This window comes from Leptonychotes weddellii, chromosome 1 (genome assembly GCF_054177405.1).
Source record: "Leptonychotes weddellii isolate Sample4059 chromosome 1, ASM5417740v2, whole genome shotgun sequence".
Lineage (NCBI taxonomy): Eukaryota > Metazoa > Chordata > Mammalia > Carnivora > Phocidae > Leptonychotes > Leptonychotes weddellii.
In genome coordinates, this window is record NC_138369.1 from 173,908,102 (window position 1) to 173,925,793 (window position 17,692).

The 17,692-nt window shown below is 36.4% G+C and overlaps 1 protein-coding gene and 1 pseudogene across 1 annotated transcript in view; one reads left to right on the forward strand and one right to left on the reverse strand.

Moving 5' to 3' along the window:
* Positions 1 to 1,018, reverse strand: part of LOC145715901 (E3 ubiquitin-protein ligase makorin-1) — a 2,371-nt gene extending 1,353 nt beyond the window's left edge. Inside the window, exon 1 of the mRNA XM_081818774.1 lies at positions 7 to 1,018. Coding sequence (XP_081674900.1) covers positions 7 to 1,010 — 1,004 coding nt within the window. The 5' untranslated portion in view covers positions 1,011 to 1,018. The remainder of the gene's footprint in view (positions 1 to 6) is intronic.
* Positions 1,019 to 11,507: 10,489 nt separating this feature from the next.
* LOC102729108 (protein downstream neighbor of Son pseudogene) lies at positions 11,508 to 16,680 on the forward strand (annotated as a pseudogene).
* Positions 16,681 to 17,692: the final 1,012 nt, after the last annotated feature.

Consider the following 17,692-nt stretch of genomic DNA (forward strand, 5'->3'; position numbering starts at 1 on the left):
TGTGGCTCCTCTCTACGGCCATCAGGGTACGCATGCTTGTAAAAACAGTTCCCTCCAAATGGGCAGCTCCCACGTCCTTCATCAAAATACCTGCACGCCTTGTTGCTCATTGCTTCCTTGTATTTCTGAATGAGTTTCTGCTTCTCTTCTTTCTCCTCCACCCAGTACTCACTTGGAATGACAAAGTTAGATGTGATCCGGCATTCTGGGCAGGACTTTATGATCTTGCTCTCAAATTGCTTAGCACTCCTCCACTTGTGAATACACTTGAGACAGTAAGTGTGGTTGCAGTTGGAGAGAATCCCAAAGCGGCGCTCGCTGGGGTTGGCTTTTTCATAGACCACCTCCATGCAGATGCCACACACCATGTCCTTACTGCGCTGGACAGCAAATGAGAGCTCCATGTCCTTCTCATGGGCCTCAATGCAAGATTTTATATGCTGCGATCTCTGGGCAGCATCCGTCGGATGGAGGACCTGCAGCCCACACATGTCGCAGGAGTCGCCGTGGAGATACACACAGTTCTCCCCGTACCGGCATTCTCCGACCGTAGCATAGGGACAAAGATGCTGCTTGGTTTCTGCTGCCGTTTGCTCTTTCTCCAATTCCTCCTTGGTCACTGAGCCCTGCGGGGATGCTTCAGTGCAGGAAGGGGCAGTACGGCCACAGTAGGGCTGCCCAGGAACAAACTCAATGGCATTCACCCAGTCTTCTGAACCTGCTCCTACAGTTGCAAAGTTTGAATTTCTTGACTCGGGTTCGCCCGTATTCATTTCAACAACTGGTCCAATGCCTGATGAGAGACTTGAGGAAGCAGCAAGGGATGATTTCGCAGGTAGATCTGCAGCAGTCACTTCGTCCTGTTTCAAAGGCTTGCTATGTTCATATCTGCAGCGGTCTCCGTAAATGCAGTATCCTCGCTGAAAATACTTGCACACTACACCGTAAGGACTGTCAGAGAGGTCATGGGAGTAGCGGCAGTTATCTCCTTCCTTACAAACGCCGTGCATGAAATACCTTACCTCCAAGGTTTCCCTCCTGCTTTTGATGTTGTTTGTCGTGGTGGGGTTCGGAGCCGACGGCCAAGAAAATTCTTGAGGTGGGTTCGGTGCCAAAAAACGTGGTCTTACCAAAGCAGAGGGACAAGGAGACTCGCGGGCAGGAAAGATTGCGGCTCTGTAGCCCCTTCTTTTTGACCAGTGTCTCATCTTCCACCAAATTATAAAGCTCTGATTATCTTCCTTCATTAATAGTTTTCATATTAGTCACCTCCTCTACAACATCATAGCTCTACAGAGATTTAAATCCTCATTATATCTAAGCAGAATTCCTCCAATAGGTTGCTATCTCTTTCCTCAGCACCAGCCTTGAATCTTTCAACTTATCTCACTGACCAGCTGACAAACTGATCTTCGTAAAATGTATCGCTCTTCTGATTTCAATACGTTTTTATAACTGTAGCATCACATGCAAAGATTTACAATCTTTTTCTTCCCAGTTATAAATCTCCTAAATGTCCTTGCTTCATGATGATAACTGATATTTTTGTGGCCTTTGCAGTAATTAACTTGGCCTTGGTTATCATGGACAATACATAGAATGCCATACACTTGTTAGAAATAGGGTTGAGACCTTGCACTGGTATCTTCAGTATTACTTATTATGTGTCTGTAGGAAATGTCTATTCAGAAGCAAGGTGAAACTCACGTCCACCAGAATCTTTAAGAGTGAAAGAATCCACACTTCTTGCTTCTATCCATCCCTCCTAAGCCAACATTTATCACCTAATACAAAACAGGCATCCAATTCTTACGTCCCTAAAATCTTTTCCTGTGACTCCTACAAATGTTTCCTTAGGAGAACAGGGCTAATTTCAGGTATAGGCTTCTAGGCTATGGTATGGATGCTAGTTAAAATGAGATGAAAACTCATTAGAGAGGTTTGCTCAGATGTATGATGTATTCAAAACAAATATATCAGCTAGAAGTCCATTGCAATGTTCTAAGTAAGAAGTAATATGGTTAGGGTAATGACAATGGGAAGGAAAAAGTGTTTGGCTAAATATTATAAATATTACAAGGTTTAGCCAAAAGAATTTGATTATGCCAAATATAGGATGAGAGCACAAGAGGAGTCAAGGCTGACTTAAAGTTTTTGGACTAAACTGCATACAGAAAAAAAAAAAAAAAAGAGGGAATATTGTGGGAACAATTGATTTTTTGGAACAAAACTAAAAATCAAGAATTAAATTTTGGTTATTTCAATTTGCAGATACTAATTAGAATTCCAAGAACAGAATTTCAGTTGGTAGTTAGATATGTGAGTGTCAACATACAGAGGCAGGTATGAGGCTTGACATATATTTGGCAACTTAATTAATTTCCAAATTTGTGTCTTAACAACAAAATATTTATTATTTATCTATTTATTTATTTAAGATTTTATTTATTTGGCAGAGAGAGACACAGTGAGAGAGGGAACACAAGAAGGGGGAGTGGGAGAAGGAGAAGCAGGCTTCCCGCCGAGCAGAGAGCCCGATGCGGGGCTCAATCCCAGGACCCTGGGATCATGACCTGAGCTGAAGGCAGATACTTAATGACTGAGCCACCCAGGCACCCCAAAATATTTATTTTTTAAATCACAATTCAGTATATGTTGTATGGCTCTCCAAGAAATGGCAATGTGCTCTTGTCTCCTTTCATTTTATGTTGCCATCTTTAATTTTTTTAATTTGAATATAGTTGACACACAACATTATGTTCATTGCACATGTACAACATAGTGATTCAACAACTCTAGACATTATGTTATGCTCACAAGTGTAGCTACCATCTGTCACCATGCAACAGTATCACAATACCATTTAGTATATTCCCTATTTTCCCGTATATTTTATTCCCATTACTTACTCATTCCATAACTGGAAGCCTGTATCTCCCACTCCCCTTCACCCATTTGGCCCATTTTGCCCATCCTCACACCCCCTCCCCTCTGGCAATTATCAGTTTGTTCTCTGTATTTATAGGTCTGATTCTGCTTTTTGTTTATTTGTCTTGTTTTGGATTCCACATAATTGGAATCATATGGTATCTGTCTTTATCTGACTTATTTCACTTAGCATAATACCCTCTAGGTCCATTGCTGTTCTTGCAAATGGCAAGATTTCATCCTTTTTTTGTGGCCGAATACTATTCCATTGTGTATATATACCACATCTTCTTTATCTGTCCATCTGTCATTGGGCACTTGGGCTGCTTCCATATCCTGGCTACTGTAAATAACCCAATTAAAAATTAGGCAGAGGACTGGAAGAGACATTTTTCCAAAGACATACAGATGGCCAACAGACAAATGAAAACCTGCTCAACATCCCGATCATCAGGGAAATACAAATATAAACCACAATGAGATACCATATCTTTCAGGATGTTAGTATCAAAAGGTAAGAAATAACAAATGTTGGCAAGGATGTGGAGAAAAAAGAATGCTTGTGCATTATTAGTGGGAATGTAAATTGGTGCAACCACTATGGAAAACAATATTAGAAATTCTTCAACTATGGGCGCCTGGTGGCTCAGTCGTTAAGCGTCTGCCTTCGGCTCAGGTCATGATCCCAGGGTCCTGGGATCGGGCCCCGCATCGGGCTCCCTGCTCGGCGGGAAGCCTGCTTCTCCCTCTCCCACTCCCCCTGCTTGTGTTCCCTCTCTCACTGTGTCTCTCTCTGTCAAATAAATAAAATCTTAAAAAAAAAAAAAAGTAATTCTTCAACTAAAATTAAAATGGGAATACTATATGGTCCAATAATTCCACTCCTGGGTATTTACCTAAAGAAAATGAAAACACTAATTTGAAAAGATATGTGCACCCATTTGTTTATTGCAGCATTATTTACAACATAGCCAAGATATGGAAAAAGCCCAAGTGTCCATCAATAGATGAATGGATAAGGGAGGTGTGTGATGCTATCATCTTAAACACATGGCCTGTGTAGCCATCACAGCAGATAATAGAGAATATAAAAAAGCATGTGGGGATCATTATGCCAAGGCCTGAAGGATTAAATATACTTCTTTCTGTGTAATATTGATCAGAACACAGTCATCAGGCACTAAACTAATTGCAGAAGAAAACTGAGAAGTGTTTTCAGCCTATCAGTTCATGGATAGCTAATGATCAATAAATACTGGGCAGTCTTTGACACACACTTATGTCGAATTAATGAAGGCTCTCTTTACAAGATTACACTACATTGTGGTTAAATGGTTCTTATTTATTCTGTGGGGAGGGGTTTCTTTTGACACAGGCGCACTTGTGGGCACAGATATCTTGTACCATAGAAAATAACTAGGCAGGGCTCTCTCAAGCTATAAGACTTAAAAGGGAATTTAGGAAAGGTATCTTGTAAAGGGATAAATGGGCAGGAATATCTTGTGCCACAAGGGGGCTTTAGACTGAGGCATTTTGTTAAAAATGGTTAAGTTCTCTTAACTGGGAGAATCAATTGTATCAAATGTGCAGAATAACAAGACTTCTGAGAAATTATAGTCAGATTCAACATTTAGAGGTTAATTGCTGCTTGAGAGAAATGATGACGACAAAGACCCTGTTCAGAGTCAATTAAAAGAATAGAAATATTATAGCTGTAAAAATGAGCAGAGATATGGGCCAATAGCTGGAGGAGATGTAGAGTTGTAAGAGAGGTCTACTATTTTTTTTTCCTTTTGTGTGTGTGTGTACTTTTCATCTCTGTGACTTATTTTAAAACTGAAAGTTTGTGCCTCTTCATCTCCTTTACCTATTTTTCCTATCCCTTCATCTGCCTCCCATGTGGCAATCACTAGTTTATTTTCTATGAGTCTTTTTCTCTTTTTTGGTTGTCCCTTGTTTGTTCATTTGTTTTGTTTTTTAGATTTGACATATAAGGGAAATCATGGTATTTGTCTTTCTTGGACATATTTCATTTAGCATGATACCCTCTATGTCTATCTATGTCATCACAAATGGCAAGATCTCATTATTGTTTTCATGAATGAGTAATATTCAGTTGTATATGTATTCCACATCTTCATCCATTCATCATCAACGGATGGGGATTTGCTTTTTCTTCTTCTCTTGTTTTTTCATGTGCTGGCTTGTACAATGACAGGACTAATTCACTAAAGATAAAACCATCATGAAGATTTGAACAAGACAGGAATAACTGCATATGTAATGTGATCAAATAATCAAACACCCATTGGATTCAGGACACAAGAACACCTGGCATTACTCAGGACAACAAATGATTCATCATTCAGTCAAGAGGCAAGGAAGCTAAGAATTCTGGTAGTTTTGTGTGTTTGAGTTTGGCTTCATTTTTATACAAAGCCCTCTGGAACTGAAATACTAGATTAGAAGGGAAGTACTAAAAAGTCATGCATGTAGGCTAGAATGTGGGTTGCTTGGGCACCATGGAAGTGTTAGAACTGATATGGACAAGATCTAGGATTTCACCATGGAATGATGGGTTAGTAGACAAGAGGAAAAGATATTTGGGATGAATTCAAGGATTTGAGGATGCATAATCTGTGTAACAATATCAAATATAAGTTATTTACTTTTATTTTACTCAGAGTAAATTTCCTCCCAGAAGATTCCTGAATCTCTCATCAAAATAGAACAAAATGATCATCTTGGGCCCCTGAAGTGTAAACATCTCCTGAGGTATTGCAAAATCCTGCTTAATGACACTAAAGAAAATATGCCTGCTGTTCTGTCTCATAATAAAGATAGAAAACCAGAATTTAGCTAACTTAAAACTAAAATTTACTTTAATAAGCTTGACATCCTAATTCTTTCTGTCAATTTATCCTTGGTAATTATATCAGAATTAAACATAAAAATTAATTCATTATTCTTGTTCTCAATGCATGAATATCAATCAATCAGAAAGGAAAAAGTAGAAGCAATAAGAATTTTCTAAGATGAAAATTTTAAATTGAATAGAATTAAAGAATAATGGCATACAAGTATGCCATTCTAAAACAGAGTTTAATTTAAAGCAAAATTTTCTTTTTTAAGGAATATTAATTTGACCCCAAACCTCACATTTCATTGTTATTAAATTCCATTTTTTCTTAATTTTGACTGCAAATATCTAGATGTTTTAGTTTATAATAGAAGACTCAGTATCATTTTAAAACACACTTGATCAAGAAATAAATGTAATTGTTAATATCAATTTATAAACTAATATGTATATTAAAATACTGCTCAGGAAATATTAAGATATGAGCGAACAGAAGTCCAAAATTATATATAACTGGGTCTTTTCTACACTGCACTTTCAAATATATCAGAAAGGAGGAGGAAGGAAAGAGGGTGGAAGGAGGGTAGAAATTAATATATATATATATATATATGAATAATTTTCTTAGTTGCAGGAGAAATGATGTTACATTGCAACATACATTTAAAATCAAAGGAAAAAAAAGCTCAATTCACTACTTTCCTGCTACTCTTCTTTCCGGAGTCCTGCCAAATGTCATTATTAAGGGTGGCTATTTACCTACAGTGCCATAATATGATAAGCTTAAAGGTCAAAGTCTATAGCAGAAAGAACTTCATTAAAAGGCCACATTTTAGAAATAAGAAGGCCTTTTTACAAGTAATGTTAAATGTAGAATTAAGGTAATGACCCAAATAATTAAAGTAAAACAAACCCTATGAATCTGAGAGAAAAATAGAAGTTCGAGGCTTAAATCATCACAAATTACTGTCTACATTCATCAAATTAATGGGGTAATCACTCGGCTTGCCCTTTAAACAGGCTACATATCTTCCAACTGAAGTCATATCTATATGCAGACACTGATTTATTGACTTTTGCTTTATTCTTTCCAAATGTCTTAGTGATTGATTTCTTTTAATAAAATGAACTAATTTTGATATTAAGACACTAAAGACTTTGTAATTGGTCTATCTTAAGTGATTGTGTTTATTTTCATTTTTGGAAATCCATATGTTATAAGGGTCATACAAATATTAAAATTGTATTGTAGCAAAGGTCGAAACGATAAAATTTTATCCATTTACTATCTAAAAAGAGGAAATTAGAAGCACATGACTCCTACAGGTCTGCATAGCTATTATTTCCTAAAATCCTTTTAAAACCAATGCTGCCAATGTCCATGATCTCATATATGTCACAGTCGTCAAAGGGCCCTGTCAACTGATGTCAAATGATGGACATTTTTCTGTTCCAACTGTTTCTTTGGGTTCCTTTCCTCTCTTCCTCTATCCCTTTCCCCCACCCTCATCCCTTTCCTCTAGTTCTTTCTTTCTTTGCCACAGGAGAACAATAGAAAACAGGATATAGTAAAGAATATAGGAAACATTTACTAAAAATGGGATACCATCTTGGAGTTTTGAGTGTTTACGCACAAACTAAGTTAAACTATTTTTTTAAAAAAATAAAGTTCAAATTTTAAATTGGATGGTAATTTTAAAGCAAAAGAATTAAAATAAGAGGAATTCTACAAAAAATAAACCACTGTAAAAGAAACCAAAAATATTTTTAATTATGAGAATGAGTCTGGCTGTTGCCTGGGTATGAGGCGGGAGCACAGATAAAAACCAGAATGGCACACCTAGAAAGTGTTATCAAAACATTCTGCGGTAGAGGTTGTTACACTTGTGAGACTAATTGAATATGTCTGGGAGATAAAATTCTTCCCATCCCTCAAACTCTCCAAGGAAGCTTGAGCAACTGATAGTCACGTTCCTCTTAAGGCATACAAAGTAGTAGTGACGGAAAGACATAAATTTTAGGACAGAGATAGCTAAATGTATCCTCTCTACCAGACAGGTTGACTCAGAGAGAATTAGAGTCATAGAAATACAAGACACCTTAATTGTGGATTTAGCAACATGCTAAATATTAGCATTATGTAAGGCGTATTGGTGACCAGTAGTGAAGTGAGATGGTTAAGTATGGAAATCTAAGAGGGAGGAGAAGTCAATTCCAAGTACAATTTGTAATTTGCCCATCCTCGAATACTTGCCAAATGACACTGGAAAGGCTTTTATTTAAATCTCACTGCAGGGCACCTGGGTGACTCAGTTGGTTAAGCGACTGCCTTTGGCTCAGGTCATGATCCTGGAGTCCCGGGATCAAGTCCCGCATCGAGCTCCCTGCTCAGCAGGGAGTCTGCTTCTTCCTCTGACCCTCCCCCCTCTCATGCTCTCTCTATCTATCTCATTCTCTCTCTTAAATAAATAAATAAAATCTTTAAAAAATAAATAAATAAATCCCACTGCAGACTATAAGAGCATATGATACACCTGTTGTTCTCAATAAAAGATGTCATCTGGACACTGCAGGTAAGGATATCTCAGAGGAAGATAACAAAGATGAAAAATTAGTCAGTACCCTTTAAGTCTGAAATTAAAACACGGGGAGAAAACATTCAAGTAAAAATTAAAATAGCACTTGTGTGAGAACAGATCAGAGACAAATCTACCAATGAGATGCGTATAAGCACAAGTTTTTGAGTTAGAGATGAATCACTGGAAATCACATGAGAATTGCCAAATTTGCTAAATAATGTCGCATCCAGTCCTGAAATGTTATTGGAGAAAATTAAATCCTTATGATTTGGCAAGGAACAGTAGCATATGTACAGCTCAAAGGGAAGATTACTGATTGACTATTTTTTCCACTTTTAAGGTGCAATTTAACCCCACCCCCCTAAAGATTTCTACTTTCCTCTTTTATATTCTTTCTGTAGCTCATTGTTGAGAGAAGTGTATGTGGAACGGTCACACTGGTAGGCATTTTCACACTGAAGGACATTGTTCCTATAGTTCAGGGGGAGCTTAAGGAATATACATAAGACAGCCCTGGACTTCTCTGCAGTCATTGTTATAGATCTGTGGAGTGTGGTCTAGAGTGCCTGCTTTATGGGGGACTGTTAGATTGGGGAAGTTTGGGGAATTCCTTCATTCTCATCTTTTATACCCCAGACTTTGAATATTGTGAACCTTAAATTTGATGCGAATTTCATAAGAACAAACCCGACAATAATAGATGTTCAAAGTTCATGCAAACATATTCAATTTTACTATACAGAAAACTTATCCCAAATTGTGAAAAGATACTAATTTTGATATCGAAGGATAGTTTATCAAATAGGTAGGTAATATGAAAGTTACTTAACCAGAATTAAGGTAACTGTCTGGATTTTTGTATGCTTTTAAATTCACAGACTTAATAAAGGGGTAAATTTGAACTCTTGAAATAATGTGTTTTTTAAATACCTCCGAAGTTATTAATATTTACACTATATAGAGTGAAATGGTGGTTTAACAAATAGTTATTCTTCCAAAAAACTGAGTCATGAAAACACTCATTTTATAATACCTGTTACATCTTACTACTAAATAACTGCTACTAAATACATCAAAGAAAAAAGCAGACAAAACTTTTATTCCCCCAGGATTCAGGGTTTAGTGGCTTATTGCATGTGATGAAAGGAGAAAGAAACCAGGCTAGCTACATTTAATTCAAATAATGATCATAGTCTCACTAATCCAAGGGAAGTATATGATTTTCAAGTTTGTTGTTGTTTCTCAATTCATATGTGGCATTTACACGAGTATTCAAATCTTAGGTGTATGGTTTGATGTTGGATATATATACTCATGTAACCACTCAAGACTTCCATCAAATAATAGAACATCTTCGTAGTTCAGAATCCTATCCAATGCCCTGTCATTGGGACTATCAATTCCCCTAGTGAGGATAATGACTATTTTTATTTCCGTCAGCAGAGATTAGTTTTGCCTGATCTGGAATTTCTTACATTTTCCATTCGACATGTATCTGTGTTCTGTGTGTAGCTATTTTTCTACTTATTGCTATGTTGTATTTAAATGTATAAATATACAAACATTTATTTATTCAACTGATAAAGGTATTTGGAATCAGGTTTAATTTTGTAGTACTGTATATAAAGTTTTCAAGAAATAGGTGTATGGGTCACCTGGGTGGCTCAGTTGGTTAAGGGTCTGCCTTTGGCTCAGGTCGTGATCCCAGGGTCCTGGGATCCAGCCCCACATCAGGGTTCCTCCTAAGCGGGGAGTCTGCTTCTCCCTCTGCCTCTCCTCCTCCCCCTGCTTGTGCTCTCTCTCTCTCAAATAAATAGTTAAATCTTAAAAAAAAAAAATAAAAGAAAGAAATAGGTGTGTATGTCTTTCAGTGGGCATATGTGCTGTGCTCATATCTGTTAGATGTTCTGTTATGAAAAATTCAGGGTCATAGGTCATGAATATACTTAATGCTAAAGTGTTTTCTGACATGATTGCACTAATTTACAATCTTACCAGCATTGTCTGAAAGCTCATTTATCAAGTTTTTCCATACTCTCATCAAAAGTTAGAATTTCCTGTCTTTTGAATTCTAATTAATCTGGTATTCATGTAGCAGTATCTCATGTTGGTTTTAATTTGCATTTACTAAAGAAAAGTTATACTGAAACAAAGTCTACTGAAAGAAAAAGTTACACCGAAAACAAATTTATATGTTTATTGACTATTGAAATAGTATTTTTCTGAATGTCTTTTTCGCTCTCATTTTATTATCTTTGCTTTTTTTCTCATGTACATTAGGGTTTTTAAAATACGTTTTTACACAGCAACAGATATATGTTTAGAAAAAATGCATGTATTTTCAGAAAGGGTAATACTCCTCATGACTGGTTTTCATTATTTTAATTGGATATTTTCCTGAAGAGAAGTTCTTGACTGTGTATTTGGTTAATTTTGATTTTTTTTCACAGGTAATTCTTTTGACATTCTATTTAAGAAAACCTTATCTGAAGTTACTACAAGTTTATAAAGATATTATTTATGTTTATTCTGTAAGCTTTATTGTTATACATTTCTGTTTTAAGTTTACCAAACGTCTGAAATTAATTTTTGTGTGAAGTGTGAGTCAAAAATTAAAGTTCATAGTTTTCAGACAAGGATAGCCAATATATCCAGTGCAAACTACTGAAACTGAAATGGAATGGTGACTGTTGTAAATTAGGTGACCATATTTTCAGGCTTCTGTTTCTGTATTCTCTATTCTGTTCCATTTGTTTGTCTATCCTTACATCCATAACTACATTGTTTTAGTTATTATAGCTTCATTATATGTCAGCAAACCTGATCCTATAAATTCCCCAATTTTTTTCATATTTAAGTTTACCCTTTACATTTTAGAATCAGTTGCTCAAATCTCAGATTTTTACAAAATCTTTATTGGGATTATTTTCCCCCAATAGACAGACAATATAGATTGAACTCTGTTCAGAGTGGGTTTTAAGCATTGTTCAGACTTGCATGTCTGTATTTCCTCTTACAGCTGAGAGATAGTCCATACAAGATGTACCCATTTTGTGTCTCTATTGAATATCCGAGATATTTCCCAGGTTCCCTATAATTTCATGTACTCTGGATCTCATCCTCTGTCTTAAAAGTAGCTCATGGCTGCTAAATATTTTGTCTTGCCCTTAGCTTCCCCACTACTACCTTCTGTTGGAATTCTTGGTTCTCTTATAGCAGAGCCTCATCTATTACTCTACCCCGCCTTGCCTTGGCTATCACCGTCGCCTCATGTTGGAGCTGATAAAAAATGACTGGAAAGAACACCCCTTAGTCAAATGATGAAAACTTGCTACACATTTTAATGAGTGGCTGGTCTGTGGACTTTGCTTCCCTATATAATCCATTTGTCCCTATTTCTATGTTTATGTCTATCAGTTTCTGGGCATCAGGAATAGCAGGAAATGATGCAATCATGGCTCCCATGTCCCCTAAAACTAGAAGTGCAAGAGAAGCTATAAAAAAATGGAAGTATTGAATTTTCTGTTTTTAATAAAAGAAAAGGGGCATAAGAAGCATACAGCATCCAGAACAAGCTTGGGATAGGGAGGAGCAAGCAATCAGTGATGAGGATAAAAAAAGATTTTCCTGGCTGAAAGAGATAAATGTGCAAGAGAAAATAAAACAAACAAAAAAAAAAACAAAACAAACAACAACAACAAAAAAACACACTCTCTACCAAGCAGTATAAAGAGAAACATGAAATGCAAATGGAATTGTTGTGTTGATGAAAGGAATCAACATTTTTACTTTGTTAATTTTTTTGACATACAGGAAGAATCTCCTTGCTACCTCTGGTTCACAGGCTGGGCTTCTACCAACCGTCTTATCCCTTGCAGCTTCCTGAGGTATCACAGTGCAAATGCTTAAAGCATGACATATGCATGTGAAGACCCAACCCCTTTCTGGATATAAACCAATTTAGTTTGGAGGTTACAAACCCTATCATGCCTCATTCTCTGCATTCTCTGACCCTGCTACTCAAATCTTCACAGAGTGCATCATTTTCTGCAAGACTGTGGACACATGAGCCAACCGCTGTGTTTAATATCTGCCCACCAGTGAATAAAGTCCTTGATAAGGAGACTGCTCATGGGGAGCTTACTAACTGTATACTGTACCTGAAGACTACAAACCAACTTAGTCAAAGACCATTACTGGAGAAATCCTCTTGACAGCATGTGGAAGTGAGTGACTACGTTTAAAATTGGAGATCCTGGGACAGTTGGGTGGCTTGGTTAGTGAAGTGTCTGACTCTTGGTTTTGGCTCAGGTCATGATCTCGTGGTGGTAAGACTGAACCCCACGTGGGGCTCCGCACTCAGAGTGGAGTATGCTTCAGATTCTCTTTCCCTCTGCTTCTCTCCCCACTTGCACTCTCTCTCTCTCCCCATCTCTAAAAGAAGTAAGTAAATAAAATCTAAAATCAGAGACCCTAAACCCCAAAGAAAGACTAAAAGGAATCTTTGAGGAAAAAAGGCTTCTAGCAAGGAAATTCAAGATTCTTATACCCTTGGCTTTAAAGTTCATTTTGGAAGTTAAAAGAAATATAATTTTTTGTAGAATTATTCTTTTTTTTATTATGTTATGTTAATCACCATACATTACATCATTAGTTTTAATATTCAAATGTTATTGATAAATATTAACTTTTTACGTTAGCTTTTATTGCATGCATTAAGCAGTAGGATTAAGGTTTTAAATAAATATTTTGTTTTTATTATTTTCAGATTAGATATTCAGATATGAAGATAACTCAGAACTTTTTTTAAAGCACCTCAGATAACTTGAATGAGAATTTTAGATCCCTACAACCTAATTAAAAACTGAGGATACAATTGAATTAACATGCTTCCTTCCAAATGGGAAATTAAGGCTAACTTAATAGCAATTATCTCCTGGTATTGTGACCAATGGCATTAGGCAAAACTATATTACTTTAACAATTTAAGATGATTAGCAGGCTCTAGTTTTATAAAGGTAGAAAACAAATGTAGACGATATCTCCTGAGCTGATTGTTGTTGCTTCTACTCTAGCTTCTTTCCCACTGATTTACAATTCCTCTATTCTCCAATATATTAAGTTTGTTTTTTAATGCACGTTAATTCAGATAAAGGTAATTTGTATTCTATACAGAGTAATGTTAAGGGCTGTAAAGTATGCTCAGCTGTCATAGCAAAGTAATATTAATGTGCTTGTAGATATTTGTGTGTGTATGTGTATGTATATATACATATATATTTCAAATTTTCTTAAAAGAAAATAAACATTGAGAAGGATAGCAAGGGAAGGCACAATTTTGGTATCTCAGAAGTAGATAAAATATTTCAAGAACATATGAACTATTTTCTGCATCAATAATGGTGGAAGGTTGACTAATATTGTATCAGAAACAAGGCCACTGGGATTTGTCAACATGGAAGCTACTGGTGATCAAAAAACAATAATCTTGGTGACAAGGGGAAGATGAAACTCAAAGTGCAGTGGTTTGAGAAGAGAATGAAAGGTTAAAAAAAAGTAATTAACTCCTTAGAGAAGAGAAAATTGTGTTCCTTTTTTTCTCTGACACTTTAAAAACCTAACACACAATGAGAGACAGTTTGGAGTAGTACAACTTTAGAAATGAAGAAGTAGATTTATTAATGAAGCAGAATTTTAAGATAGACTGAGTAATTGGAGACCTTCAGTGTGTATCTACTAGTACTAAGCAAGGAGAAACATTTTATAAAACTTGTTTCTTTGTGGGGACAGGAAATTGACTTAGTAAAGGCCTTCTTTGGTTCTGTTTTTACCTGACCTACACTATGTAACTTTTAAAATAGCTGCCTGTCTTCCCTAAAATAGGCTTTAGGATTAATTTGTTCATGACTTTTCTCTAATTCATCTCCCAGGCTTTTCCAGGGTTGTGGGGAGAGGGAGGCGAAAGCAAAAATGATTCTGAATCAAAAAGAAACAATGATTCTGACAAAGAAATGTATCAAAAAAGTATATGATTTCTTTGACACTCCATGTTTCTTATGCCCCTAAGGCAGAGAGATATTAACCACACTCCTAGAAGACAAAGAGCTCAGCTGTTGGCCCTATTGGGGTTACTTAAGAAGAAAAAAATATATATATATCAACCAATCTGCCAGTCACTCAGTGAGGATACGGTTTAGCTTACACTTAAAGGTTCCTATTTTATTTCTCACCTATTGTATCACTCAGCATTAATAATGGGTCAGCATCTATGCATTTTTCTCTGCCTTGATTTAGGTATTTTCTCTTTCTAAAGTGAATTTTTTCAGTGAGGTTGAGTTGAAGGCACGTGGTATGTACTCACATTATCCTAAGGCCTTTTGGATGTTATATGTATTAAGGATTTGTTTCCTTTCCAGTGATGGGTTTCGACCCACATTTTAAGTTTGTGGGTTTGGGATAGATGAAGGCAAAGCCGCCTACTGATGTTAATACTGCCTGCAAAACACGAGGCCACTCCACACACCATCACAGCCCAGTCACACTCTATACTGAATTTAGGAGTGAAATATTGAGACAGAATTAAAGTATCATCCTGTCATGCTTCACCATCTATTCATAAATGTCCTACTTAGATTTTGAGGGGAGGGGTGGCTGGCTAAGAGTAGAATCCAGTTTGGAGAATCTGATATCACAGATGTCTGTCTTCATCTGCATCCATTACTGATATGACTAAGGATTTCTGCCCACTTCATTGTAAACAATGACAAAATCTCATTTCATTTTTAGTTTTTCATACTTTAAAGTGATGTCTCAGGAGTCTTATTTTATTTTTTAAATATGAAAAATCTTCCTATTTAAGGGAAAATCAATGTTCCCTAAAGCTCAGGAATGAGCTGATTATTTGTCATAATTCTAAACAAAAAGGTAGGATCATTTAAATGGGATTTCAAATGTCTGAGAGGAATATTAGCATTTAAGCTATAACCACAGCCTTTTACTGTTATCAGATCTGATCAGTTAACAGAAGGGGTCATTAGACCCATAGCTAGGACTTTCATCAATGCACAAATATACCAAAATAATATTAATATTTCCACACTTGCCTAATATGCACGTAGAAGTGATGTTTACATCAGTATGTATTCAAGCACTGATTTATTTTTTCTACATTACTAAATTTTCCTAATCACATGTTGCGCTTTCAAGTATTAATGTAAACACACTGGGGAAAGAAAATATAAGAGGCAAAAACTGAATTCACAGTTGGTCGCTGAGTGGAACTGGGGACATCAGCTCTTACGTAGTCAGATGGATATTTTCCAGGTCTTTTCTAATTTCATTTTGCAGCACACATCTTACCCCTTCTTACCAGGTGGCATAGTCCCTACATTCTCCTAATTGTCCTCCTGTCTCTTTGGCTGCTCCTTCTTCCCACCCTCTTTGTCTTCATCCCTGCTCAACTAGAAACTGTGAGCCAACCTTAATGTCACACCCAACTTGCAATAAACACAGATCCTGTGGATTCCATTTTCTCATAATCTAGAGTTTCACCTATTCTTTATTTCACTATTTTGGCCCAAATCACCAAAATCTGTTGTCTGACCACATAATTGCTGTTTTTTATTGACTTCTCCCCAAGGAACTCACACTTTTCATAGCTGCACATTGTCAATGTTGTTCGTTGTTTTTTTTTGTTTTACTGTCAATGTTTATTGAGTAATATTTTTATCATCCTTGTGCTTACTATAGTAAAAGAGCTTCATATTTGAAAAAAATCTTTAAATTATCATATCTGTTATTAATATAATAATCTATTTTATGGCTATCATTCCATACCATAATTTTCACAGCATTCCTTTCCAGCATGTTTTCACCCTTGTCGTGCATTTGTATTCATGATCTAGTCTTATAGGCATTCCTTGGGGGAAAATATGGTATGTTCTTTCTGGACTCAAGGATTGCTTTACTTACTATCTTAAATAGCGTTTCCGTACTTTTATACTGACTAACTCTGATTTGACATTTAAGTATCTGCTTAAATGTTACTTTATAATTAAGCATTTATTGATCTCTAAAATCGATTGAGGGCCGGAGTCTGTGATGGACTCACGGCAAGCTGCATTTTACGTATTCTAAAACTTATAACACGCTTCATAATTTATTTGACTGTCTAGCACACTACAGTGCAAGCTCTACAAAGGAAGTTTTGATATGTCTGGTGCACAAGTGTGTTTCCAGCATTGCTCCGTGCTGCACGGGAGAGGATCAACTGATGAATTACTACACCTTGCCTTAGAATTCACTAGACTTTAGGAAAGCATGAAAATGCAATTGAAGTTAATTCTCCCAATGAATTAATAACTGTTCTTTATGGTAAGAAGTATCTTTTATCTCACAAAAATCTCCTTTTGCTGTATGTCGGTATTATCTCAGAATAAGGTAGTTTATTAGTTTTAAAGTCAGGGAAACATAAGAATATGTGTAAGGGCATGAAACATTCTGGAATGAACACACCAGTCTATGGCTGCTTTTTAAAATGAGCTTACATGAAAATAGTGGGTTGAAACAATAAAAGTAAACTTAAATGACCAATACAGTAAGAAGTGAAAACAGAAATTGGAAACAGAAAAGCAAAGGGATGAAAGAAAGAAAATAAATAAATAAATTGACATTATGGGAAACTCTGAATAAGGCTGAGATTCTCAGAATGCCTCAGGAATTAGATGAGCCCATTTCTTCTGAAATTGTGGGGTGCCTATGAAGCTAACAATAGGAGAAATCATGTATCTGTAAAAACAGAAAGTAGATCCATGAGAGTTTTCATTATACCTTCACACTGGTAAATTGCGCCCTCTCCCTCTGACAGCAGACTGTGAATTTTCTCTGGAGAAATGAACTCAACCAGATAGATCCAAAAGAGGTCTGAGATTAAAGCTGAGATTAACCTAAGATTAAAGCTATTATACTTTAAACATGGAAATAATTATAAAGTTTATCTTCAGAATAAAAGTGAAAACTCCTCCCAGGACACTATCTGCCACTAGCTTTAAGAACCTATAAGAACATGATAGCCAGGCTTAAAAATGTCACATAGGAGACTAAATACTCCCTCTCAGGAACACTTACCAGCCTAAGGAAACACAACACAACAAAACAAAACCTTAAAGACATTCACTTTTATTTTTTTTAAAGATTGATTTATTTATTGGGCGCCTGGGTGGCTCAGTTGGTTAAGTGACTGCCTTAGGCTCAGGTCATGATCCTGGAGTCCCGGGATCGAGTCCCGCATCAGGATCCCTGCTCGGCGGGGAGTCTGCTTCTCCCT